This window comes from Pinus tabuliformis, chromosome Q (assembly GCF_031772625.1).
Source record: "Pinus tabuliformis cultivar Carrire ecotype Pingquan chromosome Q, CPIR1, whole genome shotgun sequence".
NCBI lineage: Eukaryota > Viridiplantae > Streptophyta > Pinopsida > Pinales > Pinaceae > Pinus > Pinus tabuliformis.
Window position 1 is genome coordinate 329444133 of NC_142296.1, and position 18668 is coordinate 329462800.

Genomic DNA, 18668 nt, shown 5'->3' on the forward strand with positions numbered 1-18668 from the left:
GAAATTACATTAATGATGATGATGGGGATGATAACAATGACAATGACGATGATAATGGTGGTGATGATCATCATCATCAATCATCTGTCAAAAATAGAGTTGTTATTTCTCTTACGTATATCAATGTGTCCTAAACAACCCTTTTCTAGCACTGATCACATTTTTTGGGTTGATGATATTTCTTACAACATCTACAATTATGAACAATTGCAAACAATGTCCATAATGATGATGATGATGGCATGAATGGTGATTATGATGATAATGTAATGATGGCAATAACAATGACAAGGATGATGGTGATGATGATGACAATGATTATGAGAATGAGAATGACCTTACAATCTTATGGATTCGTGAACAATTACTAGTTTCAGTACCATCTTCTGGATACGTATTACTATCATTCTTCATGCATTACATTTCCATCGACATCTCTACTCTGAGTAGTGGATGGCATGTCACCAATGTATGCTAATTTCATCAATTCCTCAAATTTTTCACGTGGTAGTGCTCTCTTCAATGCTTCTCTTCTTCTCCTAGTATGGTTTAAAGGATGAATTGGATCATCTCGTTGAATTCTTAATGGTCTAGTTGGATCTTGATCATTAATAGGTGTATCATCAACATTGTTTACCTATAATTAAATGCAACCATTATTTAATGTTAGATAGCAATTACTGTATAGAACATGGATCCATTTCAAAGATATACGCAATAAATTACTCAACAAAACAACATTATACATGTATACAATAAATTAAAAATATTATTTTTGAACACATTATTTTAAAAACAAGCCACATTAATTTCATATTCTTAGATTTTCTACCTTAGGAACATCCAAAAACAACAATTGTCTCAAATTATTCATCTATGCATGTAGTATCATCATGACCAACCTCTTGTACAAACTCCATTGTCATATCCTCTTCCACCCATTTCTTTTTGCGTGATTTAATTGTACGGCGTAGGCCACGTCCATATGCAGGTATTTTTATTGGTCTATCAAAATGATTAAACTCCTCATTTGTTCTGATTCCATTGCCAACCTAAAATAATTGATACATGCATTATTTTTTCCAAGGTTAGAGATTAGACTATATGATGTACTTATATCGTCCATTAATTTATAACCGAACTTATTTATAACACCCACAAAGTATAACAATTGTATCAAAGTATTCATTCCATGTATTATCATCATGACTAACCTCTTGTTCATTCCCAACTTTGGTTGAAGATTAAGATGTCATCTAAATACACCACCACAAATGCATTGGTGAAGGGTCACAAGATGTCATCCATCAACTTCATGAAGGTTGCAGTAACATTCGTCAACTTGAAAGGCATGACCAACCATTCGAAAAGTCCCTCCTTGGATTTGAAGGCAGTCTTCCACACATCAGAATTAACCAAACTTCAAGTTAATATTGCTGGAATATTTGCCCCCCTTGAGCTGGTCCAGAAGGTCATCAATCCATGGGATTGGGTACCTATTATAAGCAATGATTTTGTTTGGCACCTGATAGTCAATATAGAGTCTCCAGGTCCCATCCTTCTTATGTACCAATACAATCAGACTCCCACAGGGTGATGAGCTTTTCCTAATGTGCCCTTTCTGCAACAACTCCTGAATTTGCCTCTTGATCTCATTCTTCTCCAGAACACAACGTCGATATATTGATCCATTGGGAATGACGCGCTTGGGGTCAGATCGATGGAGTGCTTGACCTGACAATGGAGAGGTACCCCCGCAGGTGAGGTGAAAATGTCCTTGTACTCCTCCATGACCTTGTCCATCTGCTACTACTATGCGGAGGAGCCATGTTTGGAATTTGTGGCCACAATCTTCTTCTTGTCCTGAGGGTGAATCATAAGGAAAACAAATTTCCTAGTCTGTGAAATGATATTAATACATTTCTTTGCAGAGATCAAATAGATGGTGGTAGGTGGGGCTACTCGAGCTAAAGGAGTTGGAGACTTTTGGCTAGTCTAGAGAATATCACAAAACAACTCCTAAACTTCAATGTACTCGCTTTCCAACACATACTAAGAAAGGGCAACAAGTTGGTAAACATGCTTGCCAATGAAGGGCTCAACTTCACTTTAGAGGTCATGGAATCTCTATGGGAACAAATTTTTGTTGCTCAATGGAAGCATGAATGTCACGACATTGTTGAACAAGACAAAGTTCCCTAAGGTGGGTGCACAACATTAGTTTTCCTGATTGACCATGATCTGTAGTAATCATATGAGAGGGAGGCAAGATGCCCACACCTAGCAACTTGCATGGCATATCTGCCACCACCATCACAATTCTCAGTAGAGGATGATATTTATGGTATTAGAGGCATTTGTACGAAAGGAGGTGGGCTACTATCATTTCGTAGATATCACACTCTTCGAATCGAGCACACATTCATGGTTTTGTGTAGGTGAGTACACCACTGTCATTTAAAGAAGCAAAGCATATCATGTTGGATCATTAAGAGAAAAATACAGCCAATTCTCGAAGCCTTTAAAATAGGGCATATGGTCATGGGGTCCTGCAACACTCTATCAATGACTCTAGCTTGCAAGCGCCATGTAATCCCCGACGTTTGCACTTTCAATCAACCCCTTAGGATCTCCACTTTCGGTTATCATCCATGCCTCTCCTTTACAAGGATCTCTATCAATCAAGTTTGGTCTTCTCCTTTACTCCCCTTGCAACTCACTTCAGGATTGGTTCTTTTCCACAACCTCTCTTCTTGCTCCGATTTGGAATTTCGGATCTTGTCTCTCTGTCCCCATGCTTGGCTTTATTTTTGTTACAGGTTTCCTCACCTGAGCCTCCTCACAATTTTAACCCCCCCCACTTTCAGTTAGAAAGGTTAACCTCTATCTAGGTTAACCTCTATCTAGGTTAACCTCAATCGACTTTCTGTGCCCCTACCTCTCACTCAGTCATGGTTCGATGTTGCACCACCATCTCCACAGAGGCAGAACATAGGGGCAGATCGAGTCAACCCCCCTCTCCTACTCCTCCCTCCCTGCATGCCTCCCATGCTCAGGATTCCACCGGAGCCATCGTGGACCATTATCAACGTCTCGTTCTTGAGGTCATGTAGTGAGCTATCGCTTACATCAAAGGGCAAGTTTGTTGGGCTAGAAGATACGTGCAAAATCATCACGTGGAGCGAGAAACACAAGATTATATTCATGATAACAGAAACTCCACCAGGGTGAGGGCCTCTGCTTAAGAATATTAACCTGTAATGGCATACTGAGACACTCATGGGCCGGGTACTTACTGACAGGGTTGACACCTAACAAGAGCTCCTTATTTGATGTTAGAACTCCTGGACAGAATGAACAACATGGAGAACATGCTGAATGACATGGATGACAACCTCAACCAAATTCTATCTACTACCCAGGCTCCATCAACCACAGGAGATGACTCTCACCCTTGAGCTCATACTTAACACCCTGTAGAATGACAACTCAAGTGCAACTCTAGGAAAAATGATAACTCTCTCTATACCGTCTCTATTCTTCTACTTGTTTCAGAATGTATTTTGGTCTCTTAGTTTATGTAATTTTGTCTATGTATATCCTTGTTTTTGGTTTAAATTCCCAGACTCTCAGGTCAGAAAGAATGCGAGCAATATGAAAATTTTGTTTATGTGCTATTGCTTTGACCTCCCTAACGACAGACCAAACCAATCCATCTATGTTATAATCACGTTTTTTCTCGCAGTAATATAATCTAAATCCTCTAATCTTACAAAAATATGTCATTATTAGCTCAAGGCTGAACTCTTATGGGATTAATACCCTTACTTACTGGATTTTATTTTAAAATACTCGTTTATCTAACTTACTTGCTACATTAACCCAACTACCTTGTTATTTACTGCGCTAAGCGCATGAAATAACTCCATTCTTTCAAACAATTCTATCTCTTTATTTATCCTGTAAACTATTTATAACAACATTCTTTAACCCTACCTTATACCTTTATAAAAAGATTTAATTATCATTATAAATCTCCATCAACAATTATATTTTTATAATATCTTTCCTCAATGATCTTATTACCTTGAAATAAAAATTAAAAACTATCCTAATCCCTAAATATAAACCTTTCCCTTTCCCTAGAATGGAAAATGGTCCTTCACACTCTTATAACCCCTAAAAACATATTCTTTTAAAATATATAGCTATCTCAATTATCACTCCCTTTTAAAAAACACCCTAACATCATATTCACCACTTTTAAAGATTCTCTGCAAAGATTCACCACTTTCGAGGATTCCTTGGGATTGGACTATTCGACATACATAACAAACAACTAAAATGGTCCAATATCAATCAAAATATCCACAATATGACATATTCCATAAATAACTAACACCCCTGAAAAAAAAAAACACTTTCCTTTTAAACACACCGAGATTTGCAATGTTTAAATACATTGTAAACTAGTCTGACCCCTAACCAGAGTTTGATAAAAATCTCCTAATATTATTAAATTTGGATTTAAGAGATCTGTGGTTTGTGTCTTTTGAATCAGTGATCGGAGAATCCACAGTATGAACATTTTTATACCAACGTTTCAAATCCCAAGTGGGATTCATCATCAGGGTTGAAGAATGATGATAAAAGAAGAGCAATAAGGCAGAATAAATACTAATGAGGAAGAAATTTTCAAGGAAGAACACACTGTCGGCTAGAATCTTTAATTTTATATAATTTTATTTTTATTTCATATTAATTATTATAAATAATTAATATTTAAAATAAATTAATATAATAATAATCAATTATTATATAATAAATAATTAATTATTATTATTATATAATAATTAAATATTATAATAATAATTATTAATTAAATTAATATATTTAAATCATATTGGTAATTATAAATGATTAATATTTATAGTTAACTAATATAATAATTAACTAAATTATATATTTAAATTATATTAACTAATTAATAAATTTAAATCATATTAGTAAATATAAATAATTAATATTTATAGATAGCTAATATAATAATACAAATATTAATTAATATAATACCTAATATATAAATTAATATAATATTAATATAATAATAATCAATTATTATATAATAATTAATTAATTATTATTATATAATAATAATTAAATATTATAATAATAATAAATTAATATAATAATTAATATATTAATTAATATAATAATTATTATATAAATTAAATTAATATATTTAAATTATATTAGTAATCATAAATTTATTTAAAAAAATAAAATAAAAAATATCTCTATTTTATAATAACTTAATTAACATTTGACCAACTGAAAATTTCGATCGCATGATGTTCCATTCCCGAACCTCGTCCCCCCAAAAGAGGGATTTCTATCACGAGCTGTCTGATTGTCAATAACTAAGAATTTCGCAATAAAATAGATTAAACCAAAGCCCTACATAGTACCGTGAGGCTTTAAAATCCCTTTTAACAAAGTCGTATCCACACATCTCCATTGATTCGGCCTTTAAGCTCTGGAATCTCCCCCTTCTTCTTCATCTGCCTTCAGCTTGCATTCTTTCAGTGTTACCAGCGGCAAAAATGAGTTCTGCAATGCGACGATTGGTGGGATCTGCACTGAAGAATGCATCATCTTCTTCTTTCAAAACTAATGTTATGCCGAGAAGGTTTTATTCGAGTGGTGGAAGTCCGCCACGCAAGGTTGTTGTGTTGGGAGCTGCTGGGGGTATCGGGCAACCATTGGCTCTTCTGATGAAACTCAATCCTCTGGTGTCAAAGTTGGCGCTCTATGTTATCGCTGGCACTCCAGGTGTGGCTGCAGATATCGGCCACATCAACAGCCGTGCTGAGGTGGGTTCCTCTTTTCCTACCGCGTTTTTTTCGTTCTCTGTATGCTGGATCTGTTCTCTCTGCGAACGATAGAGATTTTTTTATTTTAGTTTCAAGGGATCTCCATTGGGATCGATCGTACGACGACCCACTTGGTAGGATCTACTTTTCGTTAGTGTTTTACCTGTTATTAGTTCTTTGATTTTACGTTTCTGATATTGTCCATGGTCAGATAATTTATTTATTTTGGTAAGCGCCTATTTTTTTAAAGGAACCAGGCCTTATACTAGGCTTAGACTCCACTGCTATAACCTGTCAAGGTCTCTGGGATTCTTCGAATGTGGAATTTATTCTTTTGGCCACATTTTTGCAGGAAATATGCCTTCCGGGGCTTTTGAACGTGGGTTTGAGCCCTGAAAGCGCAATGATTTAATTTCTTAAACACAACCCAATTCACGTTAATGGTCAACTCAATTCACTTTCATGGTCAGTTTGTAAATGTGTTTGTGCATATTTTGATTGATGAAAAAAAGCACCTAGATATTTATTTCGTGGAAATCCATGGCTGCATCATGTGCACCTACTCGATTAGGGTTTTTAATTTTATGGATCTAGGTGACATTTGGCCCAACAATCCATTGAAGCAACGCCCATCGCATTGTCATTCTAAAACGATTGTATTGTACACTGTGAATATTGGATTTGACTATACCTGACATTCTTTGGGCCATTTCAAAAGAGGCAGATATTCAGGGCTACATTATTATTATTTTTGATTGTTTTCTTGTTGGCAAATGTCTTTCTGTTAACATAGTGGGTTTTTCCCTCATTGTAGATGCTACAAACATAGAATCTCTATTCCACCAATTTCATGCAGGATTTGCACCTGATCTTGTCTGTTGAATCTCAATATGGTAGTTAACTCCGATGGTGAGATAATGCCGCAACATACTTCTAAGAGGGCACTGAAAGTGCTATGATTTAACTACTTGACTACAATCTGCCTGACATTTATGGCTAGATTGAAATTTGGGTTGTGCTTATTATTATTATTATTAGCAGTAGTAGTATTTGCTATTGATAGGAGAAGGTTGAAATTGAGGTTGGGCTCACTATTATTTTTTTTGTTTGGTCAAGGCCTTTTGACTGGCGTGGGTGAAACACCTTAATTGCATCTATTCATCAAAGTCACGCATGACTTGCAGGTGGGCTCATATGTGCAAACCTCAATAGCACAGGGGTCATCATTAACGACACCTCTGCATTATCATTGAACTGGTGTTTATCACGTTAACCCGACTTCATATTTTGGAATGACATGGGTAGCCGCATTATCATGGGAATATGCCTCCTGGGTTTTGAACCTGGGTCATCCTCATGACAAGCACCCTACAACTTGCCACTAAACCACAGCCCAATGGACGAGGTAGTTCATATTTTTTTGATGAAAAGTGCATCTATATTTTTAGCAGAATCCACGGCTGGATCATATGCCTCTGCTTAATAGGACTTTTTGATCTGATGGATCTAAGTCATACTTGGCCTAATGACTACTTAGAAGTTAGAATAGTCTCATTGCATTGTCAATTTGTTATTTTGTGAGGATTGAATTGATGACCCTCTGCATATTGGATTTGCCTCTATATCCAACCTTTTTGGGGTCGTTTAGATTTGCCTCTTTATCCATGAGTAGATTAAATCAAAATAGTCTTCGCAGCGTAAATTAAACTAAGGTTGAATAAACTCCCTAAAGTGGCTTGTGAGATGCTAATTATTTATCACAACATCACTTTTATACCTGGATTGGATAAGACTATACCCTGATTGAAATGTCGTATACTTGGATTGGACAAGATTATACCCTGATTGAAACGTGGGTTGGTATAGGTCTTCAATCTCCTATGAGCATAATCATTGCTTTTGGTGCTCTATCTCCTCGGTAAAAGCCAAAAGGTGGATTTTACTATAGAATACAAATAATCCTATTCTTGTTCACTATGAGGAGGACATACCATTGCTTGGGTCATGGAACAAGGATAGCAAGTTTTACTTCTTTTGGAACTTTACGATAATAATTTCTTTTCTTATTTTTTGGTCTACATATTTATCATTTAATTTGGTACTGCCATATTGATTTTATCATGCTTGTGTCACGACCTTGTCAGTGATTCACAGCAGTGTGACTTGGGTGCAGGTTGCAGGATATATGGGAGAGGAACAACTTGGCACAGCATTGGAGAATGCAGATGTTGTGATAATTCCTGCTGGTGTGCCTCGAAAACCTGGCATGACCCGTGATGATCTCTTCAACATCAATGCAGGGATTGTTAAATCTCTTTGCTCTGTAATTGCAAAATACTGCCCAGAGGTAAGTTGTCATGATTTATGATCTTCTTTGAGGTTTTTGTTTTCATGCGATTTTCTTATTGACTATTTCATAGGACTAAGCATGACGTTCATTGTAAGTTGCTTTGTCGAAGGCTTTGTATGTTTGAGATCTATAGAGATGGCAATATATACAAATACATATTTGCAAGAATCTTTAAGCAAGTTGTTGATCTAGATTTACATAATGTTCTTGTATATAATCAATTCTACTGGAGAGGTTAACGAAGCTTGAAGACTTCTTTGAGTCAAACGAATAGGTGATTGACTCATTATTGACTCTTTATTTAGACAAATTGCAGCTAACTTTTGCCCATAAGAAGGAAATACTAATTGAAATGAACTTAAGAGTAATTAGCTGTGTAGTCCAATGCAAGTTTGCAGCCACTGTTAAAGCCCTGTTATTCTTGTTTCTCCTCTTGTAGTTAGTAACTTAGCTTTTGGACTTTTGAGAAAATTGGCATATGAATATCAATATAAAAAATATCCTTGGTCTTCTATTTAACTGTGCACAAATCCACTTGATCACGAGGTATCCTCTATAACATTATATATTACATACAATCAGTATGTACTACCATTAGTGTGGCAAGTTAATAGATAAAGAAGTATGTTTCACAATTATTTGTTTTGTTCATGTACTGGTGTGTGTGTACAGTATGTATAGTCATAGTTTTAAAAACCGCTCAGAAAAACCGGTAACCGGTCAAACCGGCCGGTTAGCTAGCTGGCCAGTCCGAACCGGCCTAAAAACCTGGTCAGCCTCTGCATTTGCCCGATTTTTGGCCCTAACCGGTGACCAAACAATCCTCAAAGCTGTCAGAGTGTCCAGTCCTCGTTCTCACTAGAAAGCCAAGAACAGGCAGGACTGGCAGAAAGTAATCATGACAATGATTCCAACCACACACATCCGCCCAAATGTCCTGTTGCTCCATGACATCTTGCAAAGATGTTCCGATCAATTAACTAGTCCAGACTTCTAAATATTATAAAAAGGCTTTGCCCTGATTGGCATTTTCCCAACTTGGTCAAGAAGATTGATCGCACTGCACAGAAAACGTGACAGTGCCTAAAACTGGAACTAAGCAAGCCAGGCACATCACCTTGTATATACAATTAACAAGGCTCGATATTGCTAAAATTAGGAGAACCTTCCCACCTCATCCATGGAAAATACGTCAACCCAATCCTCAACACTACTTTGAGCTTTCACTTCCTCAGCTGTTATTTGTTATCAACTGTTGTGACTGAAGATGGTCTCCAGTGACTCCATTGTGCTGAGGCATTAATTTCTGGAGTGAGCGGTACTGAAGGCGGACACTTTCACCGGTATCGAGTACTCGAAGTAAGTACCTAGATGCAGCATTTTAATTTAGGATTTTTTGGTTACGAACCCTTGAATATTGGACGTAAAACAGCATTTCAACTTACCATCCATTCAGGCAATGAGACGTTACATATGCCTCCCTCCCAACAAATTTGTCTGGTGTACGCTTGTTCCCCTGCATAATTCAGCAGACAAATCCCTCAATGTTACTAAACTAGTAGGTTGCTACAAGCACTCCAAAACATGTAAGAACATGAACTAAATAAAATTTTCCAGGTGGTCTATAACCCACATCATCAGAAATTTGCACATTTCCAGGTCATTTCCTCATTTGGATTGAAGCTTGTTTTCAATCCCTAACCACAGCAGATCTTGGTAAATTTTTACGGAGGAAGCATTTCAAAGCATACAAATGGATAAAGATTGTCAAAAGAAAAACTTGGTATCAGCTGCAACCGTCTCATCATGTTAAAGACATGCTAGAGTCTAGAACAAGGATAGGCCTTACTATATGAGTCATGACTCAACGATCTGTGTTTGACCATGTTCTTTACACTCACCATCTGATGAAGGAAATAATAACATGCTTAATGAAATGAATGAAATAAGGTTCAAGTACGGAATCTTCACAATGTGCCGAAGTTCTGAAAGCAAAACCCATAATTTATCCAGACACTGAAACCATCAAACTATCCAAGTCCAAAGATAAAATTTATGTCAATTCATCAACTATGCAAAGAACCTAAAAAAGAAATAAATAAAAACATTAACTGTAAAGTACTTCTAGGGTGTAAACGCAGTAAACTTAAATGTAGCTAGGAATCTACAATTCAGTACATTGTTGGCAACTCACCAGAACTGAGTGTATAGAAGGAATATTAACACTAATAAAAGATGAAAATATATATAATAGGATATACAAGAGGTGGAAATATTACAAAAAAAAATAGGAAATTGTAATTTAAGGGTTAACAAAATTTGTAAACAAAGGAAATACTAACATGCTTCATGAAATAGATGTAGTTTCTACGTAGCAACATCTTCACAATGTGCTTTAATTCTGAAAGAAATCCATCCAAAAATGTTGGACATCAGTCCAATAATCTCAGACATGTAATCCTACGGGAATTTTTCCATTGTAAATTAGGAATATGAACAGATAGAAATGTGAGAAGATAGGAAAACCTCTTGGCAATTGAAACCAAAAGTCATGCATCTATTGTATTAAATATGGTTTTAAGCTTAATGAAAGGCATCCAAATCTAGTGTATCCCTAATAGTGGTATCAATTATCGAACCCTATTAGCTCCATGATTCTCTACTTGTATATGATCTACCAGATCCTGTAAAGAGCATCATTCCTCATTGTCTCTCTTTTCTTCAATGGAGTCAGCCCATGGGAAACTATGGTTCATGCATTAGGAACCTTATCCAATGTACTCCACTGTCTCACCGTAGCACTCGACCTGTTTCACCAACTTCGACATGTACCAACTCTCACTCTGTGCTGAAGAACCTTCCATTGTGAAGAAAGGGAAAAAAATCCAGATCCGCAGCCTCTGAACTAGACTACCGTTCCCAAAGAATTTCACTTTAATTGACAAGAATCTAGACTACTACTCTCAAAGGATTTCACTTAGCAGATGCAAACTGGGGTTCTCTATGTACCCATTCTATTTTCATTGCCATCTGTCTTCACACTCTTGTGGGCTGTATCTCCTATCTGAAATTCCACTCTCCCTGCCTGTGACTCTGATCTCCTTTGCTACATTGAGGCTATTGATTACATTCACACATCCATTTTCATGCAAAAAATTGCTTGGTTGGAAATTCTTCTGCACCCTGGGGACCACGGGCTTAATTCCATTTTTTTGTTCATATAACATTAAAACAAATAATGAAGGTGTACCTTCACTGTTGTGACACTCATTCTCTAGTAAAAATTTTGATTAACATATATGATTTATATCCCAAGCAATTTTTACGACTCAGAGATTTATTTAAACCAGTAAATAATTTGCTGAAAACGCTGAATGAAAATACACTGGTACACCAAAAATTGATAGCAGAAACACAAGTAGAAAATCAATCACACAAAAGAAATTATAAAACCTACAATTTATCTATCACTTTTATTTCTCACAACAAACAAGAGCTCTGTTACAAGGAAAATGGCTCATAGAGAAATACAATTTTTTTACAGCAAATGGAACCTGGAAATTTGGCTCCCTGAAAACTCTGGATCTGCACCCATGCGGCATCCCTCTCTCCTAGTTGTCATGTGTGCAGACCCTGAGCAAGCCAAATTTATCTTAGCCATCACACGTGCACTGTGCAGCCTCTGTGTGCATGTCCTCAGCTTGTGTGACTCTCCTAGAGATAGATCTCGACCCTCTACAAATTCTAATGCTCAACAACTCGTATGGTCTCAACCTCCACTGAGTTTTCTTCCTTGAAATTTTCAGCTGCAAACTTTTCCTTCTCTTCAGCCTTTGATTCTCTCAATCCTCACTTGGGAAAATCTCTCTCAAATTTGCAAATCACTTGTAAATGTAATTGTCAGGCCAGGAGTAACTCCTCAAAATGAGATCTGTTTATTCACTTAGATTGCTCATAGTTATATACATGAGGGAGTGACTCTTGGGATTCATCTCCTGATGGCTCTTCCTTTTCCATTACTTATTATTTACACTATTTACAACTGCTCACCCAAATCCCCATGATTAGGTGTCAACATTCCCCCCCTTAATCTGAAGGGATGTTGGTGAGTCCAAGGCTAGTATATTGTTACATATTATATAGATAGAGATATGGAGAGGGGGGAGAGTGTACTGGATAATGTTTTCCTTCTATCAGGAATGGTATATTTGGATTCAAGAAATCATCTAGAATTGGTTTTTATGGCATTGCTGAGGACTTGATATCCATGGCAGGCAATTGTAAATATCATCAGCAATCCTGTAAATTCTACTGTACCAATAGCTGCTGAGGTTTTTAAGAAGGCAGGGACCTATAATGAAAATAAACTCTTTGGTGTTACTACTCTTGATGTTGTCCGCGCAAAGACGTTCTATGCTTCAAAAGCAGGAGTTCCTGTTGAAGGTATTTAAAATTCTGGCTTGTTATGCTTAGCTACTCTCAAATATTTAGTATTCTGTAAAATATTTTTATTTTTTATAATTTAATCATGAATTATGCATCCTGGGCAAACATGCCAGGCACTTCTCCTCATTTCAAGGATGGTATCATAGGGCTCAAGGCCATCAGAAATATAGTCAGCTCAAGATGTCACTTGAGGGAATTGAACCCGGGTGGGAAGGATAACAATCTTTGCACACAACCATCTGGGCTAGACCCAATACATGATATGCTGCAGGATCTTACCAACATCATGCTTTTTTTAACATTAGATACAATTCTCAGTTTTATGTTTGTTGTTGATGTCATCCTATGCTGTCTGCAGAAGTTGATGTTCCTGTTGTAGGTGGACATGCGGGTGTTACAATTCTTCCACTTTTTTCACATGTATATGACTTTGTTGGATCCTCATCTTGAGTTTGTTCTTTACTCTTGGATATTAGAAGATTAATTTATCAAAGATAAAATGAGATCATAATTACCTACCCTTCAATACAGTTAAAAAGGGAACTAACACTTTTTTGTTTTGATAAAAAAATTTAGGCAACACCAAAGCCAAACTCTGTATTGTCTGAGGAGGACATTAAAGCCTTGACAAAGCGCACACAGGATGGAGGAACTGAAGTTGTTGAAGCAAAAGCAAGGAAAGGTTCAGCCACACTGTCTATGGCGTAAGTTTATGTTTTGGTCCTCTATAGTGGCTAATATGCATTCATATCTTTTGAATGTTTTTTTATTCTTATGTGACTGTCTAGAGTGCTGAATTTTTCATCTTGATGCAGTAGTTGGAGTCAGATAATCTTATCATGGTGTGTGCTTCATGATTTCATGCTTGGCATGCAACATGATTTCATGCTTGATAAGTACCTAATCTGAGATTCACTGTCAGTGAGAATATGGCATGAAGGACCCTCTTTCTCTTTATCTGAATCTTGTACTTCATACATTTGCATGTCTCAAATCTTTTGCCTTAAGCTTAGGTACTTATCCTACATGAAATCATGTAGCATGCATGTCTCAAATCTTTTCCCTTAGGCTTTCTCATTTGTGTGAAACTCAGCGGGTGCTTTTAACCTGTGAGGTTTGACCGATGGATTGTTGCCTTTCATTTATCTTAGTTTGATTGAAATGTTCAGAGTTAATCTAGATTCTGCATGCAAAGATCCTTCCCTAAGAAAAGCTATGAGTCTCTTCAAGGATGTTATTCCTTCTTAAACATAAGATATGTCAAATGGATCCCGCAAAAGTTGTGTGCTTGATGATGGGTAAATCTGGGTATGAGATTTACAAATTTGCACTTACATGTATGCCTGTGGTTGCAATTCACAGATAGGCGCATAGCATCCATTCATTACCTCATCTTGAGCATTTGAGCATGGTTCATGCAAAAAACATTGCTGGTCAGTTAAATCCATTAGTTGAAAACCTGGAAGTGAAGAGTAGTGTTGTAGTCTTCTCTATGTTGATGAATGCTTTTTGAGACTTCAAAATGTTTAGACATGCAATTCCTTTTTCATCTTGCTCCTGTGTTCTCAATTTTTTTTTTCTACTGTTTTTTAAGGCCAAATATAAACCATGGGATATATATTTTTCCTACCGTGTTTTTTTCATTCTCTGTATCTTGGATCTGTTCTCTCTGCGAACGATAGAGATGTTTTGATTTTAGTTTCAAGGGATCTCCATTGGGATCGATCGTATGACGACCCACTTGGTAGGATCTACTTTTTGTTAGTGTTTTACCTGTTATTAGTTCTTTGATTTTACGTTTCTGATATTGTCCATGGTCAGATAATTTATTTATTTTGGCAAGCGCCTATTTTTTTAAAGGAACCAGGCCTTATACCAGGCTTAGGCTTGGTCTACATATTTATCATTTAATTTGGTACTGCCATATTGATTTTATCATGCTTGTGTCACGACCTTGTCAGTAATTCACAGCAGTGTGACCTGGGTGCAGGTTGCAGGATATATGGGAGAGGAACAACTTGGCACGACATTGGAGAATGCAGATGTTGTGATCATTCCTGTTGGTGTGCCTCGAAAACCTGGCATGACCCGTGATGATCTCTTCAACATCAATGCAGGGATTGGTAAATCTCTTTGCTCTGCAATTGCAAAATACTGCCCAGAGGTAAGTTGTCATGATTTATGATCTTCTTTGAAGTTTTTGTTTTCATGCAATTTTCTTATTGACTATTTCATAGGAATAAGCATGACGTTCATTGTAAGTTGCTTTGTCGAAGGCTTTGTATGTTTGAGATCTATAGAGATGGCAATATATACAAATACATATTTGCAAGAATCTTTAAGCAAGTTGTTGATCTAGATTTACATACTGTTCTTGTATATAATCAATTCTACTGGAGAGGTTAACGAAGCTTGAAGACTTCTTTGAGTCAAACGAATAGGTGATTGACTCATTATTGACTCTTTATTTAGACAAATTGCAGCTAACTTTTGCCCATAAGAAGGAAATACTAATTGAAATGAACTTAAGAGTAATTAGCTGTGTAGTCCAATGCAAGTTTGCAGCCACTGTTAAAGCCCTATTATTCTTGTTTCTCCTCTTGTAGTTAGTAACTTAGCTTTTGGACTTTTGAGAAAATTGGCATATGAATATCAATATAAAAAATATCCTTGGTCTTCTATTTAACTGTGCACAAATCCACTTGATCACGAGGTATCCTCTATAACATTATATATTACATACAATCAGTATGTACTACCATTAGTGTGGCAAGTTAATAGATAAACAAGTATGTTTCACAATTATTTGTTTTGTTCATGTACTGGTGTGTGTGTACAGTATGTATAGTATATTGTTACATATTATATAGATAGAGATATGGAGAGGGGGGAGAGTGTACTGGATAATGTTTTCCTTCTATCAGGAATGGTATATTTGGATTGAAGAAATCATCTAGAATTGGTTTTTATGGCATTGCTGAGGACTTGATATCCATGGTAGGCAATTGTAAATATCATCAGCAATCCTGTAAATTCTACTGTACCAATAGCTGCTGAGGTTTTTAAGAAGGCAGGGACCTATAATGAAAAGAAACTCTTTGGTGTTACTACTCTTGATGTTGTCCGCGCAAAGACGTTCTATGCTTCAAAAGCAGGAGTTCCTGTTGAAGGTATTTAAAATTCTGGCTTGTTATGCTTAGCTACTCTCAAATATTTAGTATTCTGTAAAATATTTTTATTTTTTATAATTTAATCATGAAATATGCATCCTGGGAAAACATGCCAGGCACTTCTCCTCATTTCAAGGATGGTATCATAGGGCTCAAGGCCATCAGAAATATAGTCAGCTCAAGATGTCACTTGAGGGAATTGAACCCGGGTGGGAAGGATAACAGTCTTTGCACACAACCATCTGGGCTAGACCCAATACATGATATGCTGCAGGATCTTACCAACATCATGCTTTTTTTAACATTAGATACAATTCTCAGTTTTATGTTTGTTGTTGATGTCATCCTATGATGTCTGCAGAAGTTGATGTTCCTGTTGTAGGTGGACATGCGAGTGTTACAATGCTTCCACTTTTTTCACATGTATATGACTTTGTTGGATCATCATCTTGAGTTTGTTCTTTACTCTTGGATATTAGAAGATTAATTTATCAAAGATAAAATGAGATCATAATTACCTACCCTTCAATACAGTTAAAAAGGGAACTAACACTTTTTTGTTTTGATAAATTTTTTTAGGCAACACCAAAGCCAAACTCTGTATTGTCTGAGGAGGACATTAAAGCCTTGACAAAGCGCACACAGGATGGAGGAACTGAAGTTGTTGAAGCAAAAGCAAGGAAAGGTTCAGCCACACTGTCTATGGCGTAAGTTTATGTTTTGGTCCTCTATAGTGGCTAATATGCATTCATATCTTTTGAATGTTTTTTTATTCTTATGTGACTGTCTAGAGTGCTGAATTTTTCATCTTGATGCAGTAGTTGGAGTCATATAATCTTATCATGGTGTGTTCTTCATGATTTCATGCTTGTCATGCAACATGATTTCATGCTTGATAAGTACCTAATCTGAGATTCACTGTCAGTGAGAATATGGAATGAAGGAGCTTCTTTCTCTTTATCTGAATCTTGTACATCATACATTTGCATGTCTCAAATATTTTGCCTTAAGCTTAGGTACTTATCCTACATGAAATCATGTAGCATGCATGTCTCAAATCTTTTCCCTTAGGCTTTCTCATTTGTGTGAAACTCAGCGGGTGCTTTTAACCTGTGAGGTTTGACCGATGGATTTTTGCCTTTCATTTACCTTAGTTTGATTGAAATGTTCAAAGTTAATCTAGATTCTGCATGCAAAGATCCTTCCCTAAGAAAATCCATGAGTCTCTTCAAGGATGTTATTCCTTCTTAAACATAAGATATGTCAAATGGATCCCGCAAAAGTTGTGTGCTTGATGATGGGTAAATCTGGGTATGAGATTTACAAATTTGCACTTACATGTATGCCTGTGGTTGCAATTCACAGATAGGCGCATAGCATCCATTCATTACCTCATCTTGAGCATTTGAGCATCGTTCATGCAAAAAATATTGCTGGTTAGTTAAATCCATTAGTTGAAAACTTGGAAGTGAAGAGTAGTGTTGTAGTCTTCTCTATGTTGATGAATGCTTTTTGAGACTTCAAAATGTTTAGACATGCAATTCCTTTTTCATCTTGCTCCTGTGTTGTCAAATTTTTTTTTTTCTACTGTTATTTAAAGCCAAATATAAACCATGGGATATATATTTTTACCCTGAAGACCTCCAAATCATTTGGAAAAGGAGGTGTTGCAGCAAAAGAGATGGGTTGAATTTGTTGTTTGGATGGACTCTATGGTATGTAATCTTAGTTGGATTTCCAATATACTTTTAAACCATATTTTCATTTTATTTTTTAGTACTATTAGATATTATATCTTACCTCATTTTATGGTTAACATTGTATAACAAAAACATGCTTTGTGTTATGTAATTAATACTAACATGTAATATTGATTTTTTTTGTCAGAATGCTATAGGTAATGATTGCCAAGACGATGATCCAAATTATGTTCAACATATATCAGGAGATGATGAGGATGAGGATGAGGATGATGGTGGTGAAGGAGGAGATGATGATGATAGTTGCGGTGTTGGTGATGATGTGGATCAGAGTAATGAGGATGGTCAAGATGATCATGAGGATGATCTTGGTGGTGGTAGCTAGGCATGCACATGCATTGTTTTTTATGAAGAAATTATTGTGTAGAATGACATTGTTATGTTTAGATGGGTGTTGTGAATTTACCCTATATCAATGAGACACTTTGATTTTGTAATCATACGATGAGTTTGATTTATGTATGTTGTTAATTTATCATAGAATAACGATATTCATGAAATATTTTGATTTGTTAATCATATTTGAATTTTAGTTGTTTTGATTAAAAATAACACTGATTTTATTAGTATTATGTTGCTATTTTATACATGTTTTGAAAATTGTTAATGACACATTGTTATTTTTTTGGATGGATGTTGTCAATTTCTCTTAAATTTCTTTACAAATGATTTTGAATTGTGATATCTGCTTTAATGATATTTAGAAACTATCATATATTTCACTATGAATCTATAAAGGGGGTCATATATGTAAAGAAAAATATACTCTATATAAGAAGTCAAATGCGGATGTAACCATGGGTGCAAAATTGAAAGTAAAATTGGATGTTAAACTAGGAATTAATACAAAATGCAAACAATTGACATACAAAGTGTTTTAAATTAGAAGTGAAAAATTGTGCAATAGTTGACACAAAGAAGGGAACAAAACATGGCATACAAAAGGATATCAAATTGGGCAAAAACAAGGACACATAAATGGGCACCAAATTAGATGCAAAAAAAGACAACAACTAGATGTAAAATAAGATGCAAAGTTGAGCGTTAAAAAGAAACAAAAAATGTTACA

The 18668-nt window shown here is 35.9% G+C and overlaps 3 protein-coding genes across 4 annotated transcripts; 2 read left to right on the top strand and 1 right to left on the bottom strand.

The window, feature by feature from the left end:
- The first annotated feature begins 5470 nt into the window (after positions 1-5470).
- On the top strand, positions 5471-13605 carry LOC149219521 (malate dehydrogenase, mitochondrial-like). The gene is made up of 5 exons (XM_089382611.1): positions 5471-5873; positions 8047-8220; positions 12498-12666; positions 13028-13089; positions 13246-13605. Exons 1-5 carry the CDS (start codon positions 5604-5606, stop codon positions 13375-13377), a joined length of 807 nt encoding a protein of 268 aa, XP_089238737.1. The 5' UTR covers positions 5471-5603; the 3' UTR covers positions 13378-13605.
- Positions 9275-9820, bottom strand: LOC149219522 (U-box domain-containing protein 62-like). Its single transcript, XM_089382607.1, has 2 exons — positions 9669-9820; positions 9275-9590 (listed from the first exon to the last, which is right to left on the bottom strand). The coding sequence occupies exons 1-2, from the start codon at positions 9743-9745 to the stop codon at positions 9455-9457; spliced, it is 213 nt and encodes a 70-aa protein (XP_089238733.1). The 5' UTR covers positions 9746-9820; the 3' UTR covers positions 9275-9454.
- Positions 13275-18064, top strand: LOC149219523 (malate dehydrogenase, mitochondrial-like). Of its 2 annotated transcripts, XM_089382610.1 has the most exons (4): positions 13275-13373; positions 14660-14833; positions 15671-15839; positions 17727-17786. In XM_089382610.1, the coding sequence occupies exons 2-4, from the start codon at positions 14672-14674 to the stop codon at positions 17738-17740; spliced, it is 345 nt and encodes a 114-aa protein (XP_089238736.1). In that variant the 5' UTR covers positions 13275-13373; positions 14660-14671; the 3' UTR covers positions 17741-17786. The 2 variants fall into 2 exon arrangements, with proteins under 2 accessions (XP_089238736.1, XP_089238735.1); XM_089382609.1 differs by lacking the exon at positions 15671-15839 and having other exon boundaries at positions 17727-18064.
- Positions 18065-18668: the final 604 nt, after the last annotated feature.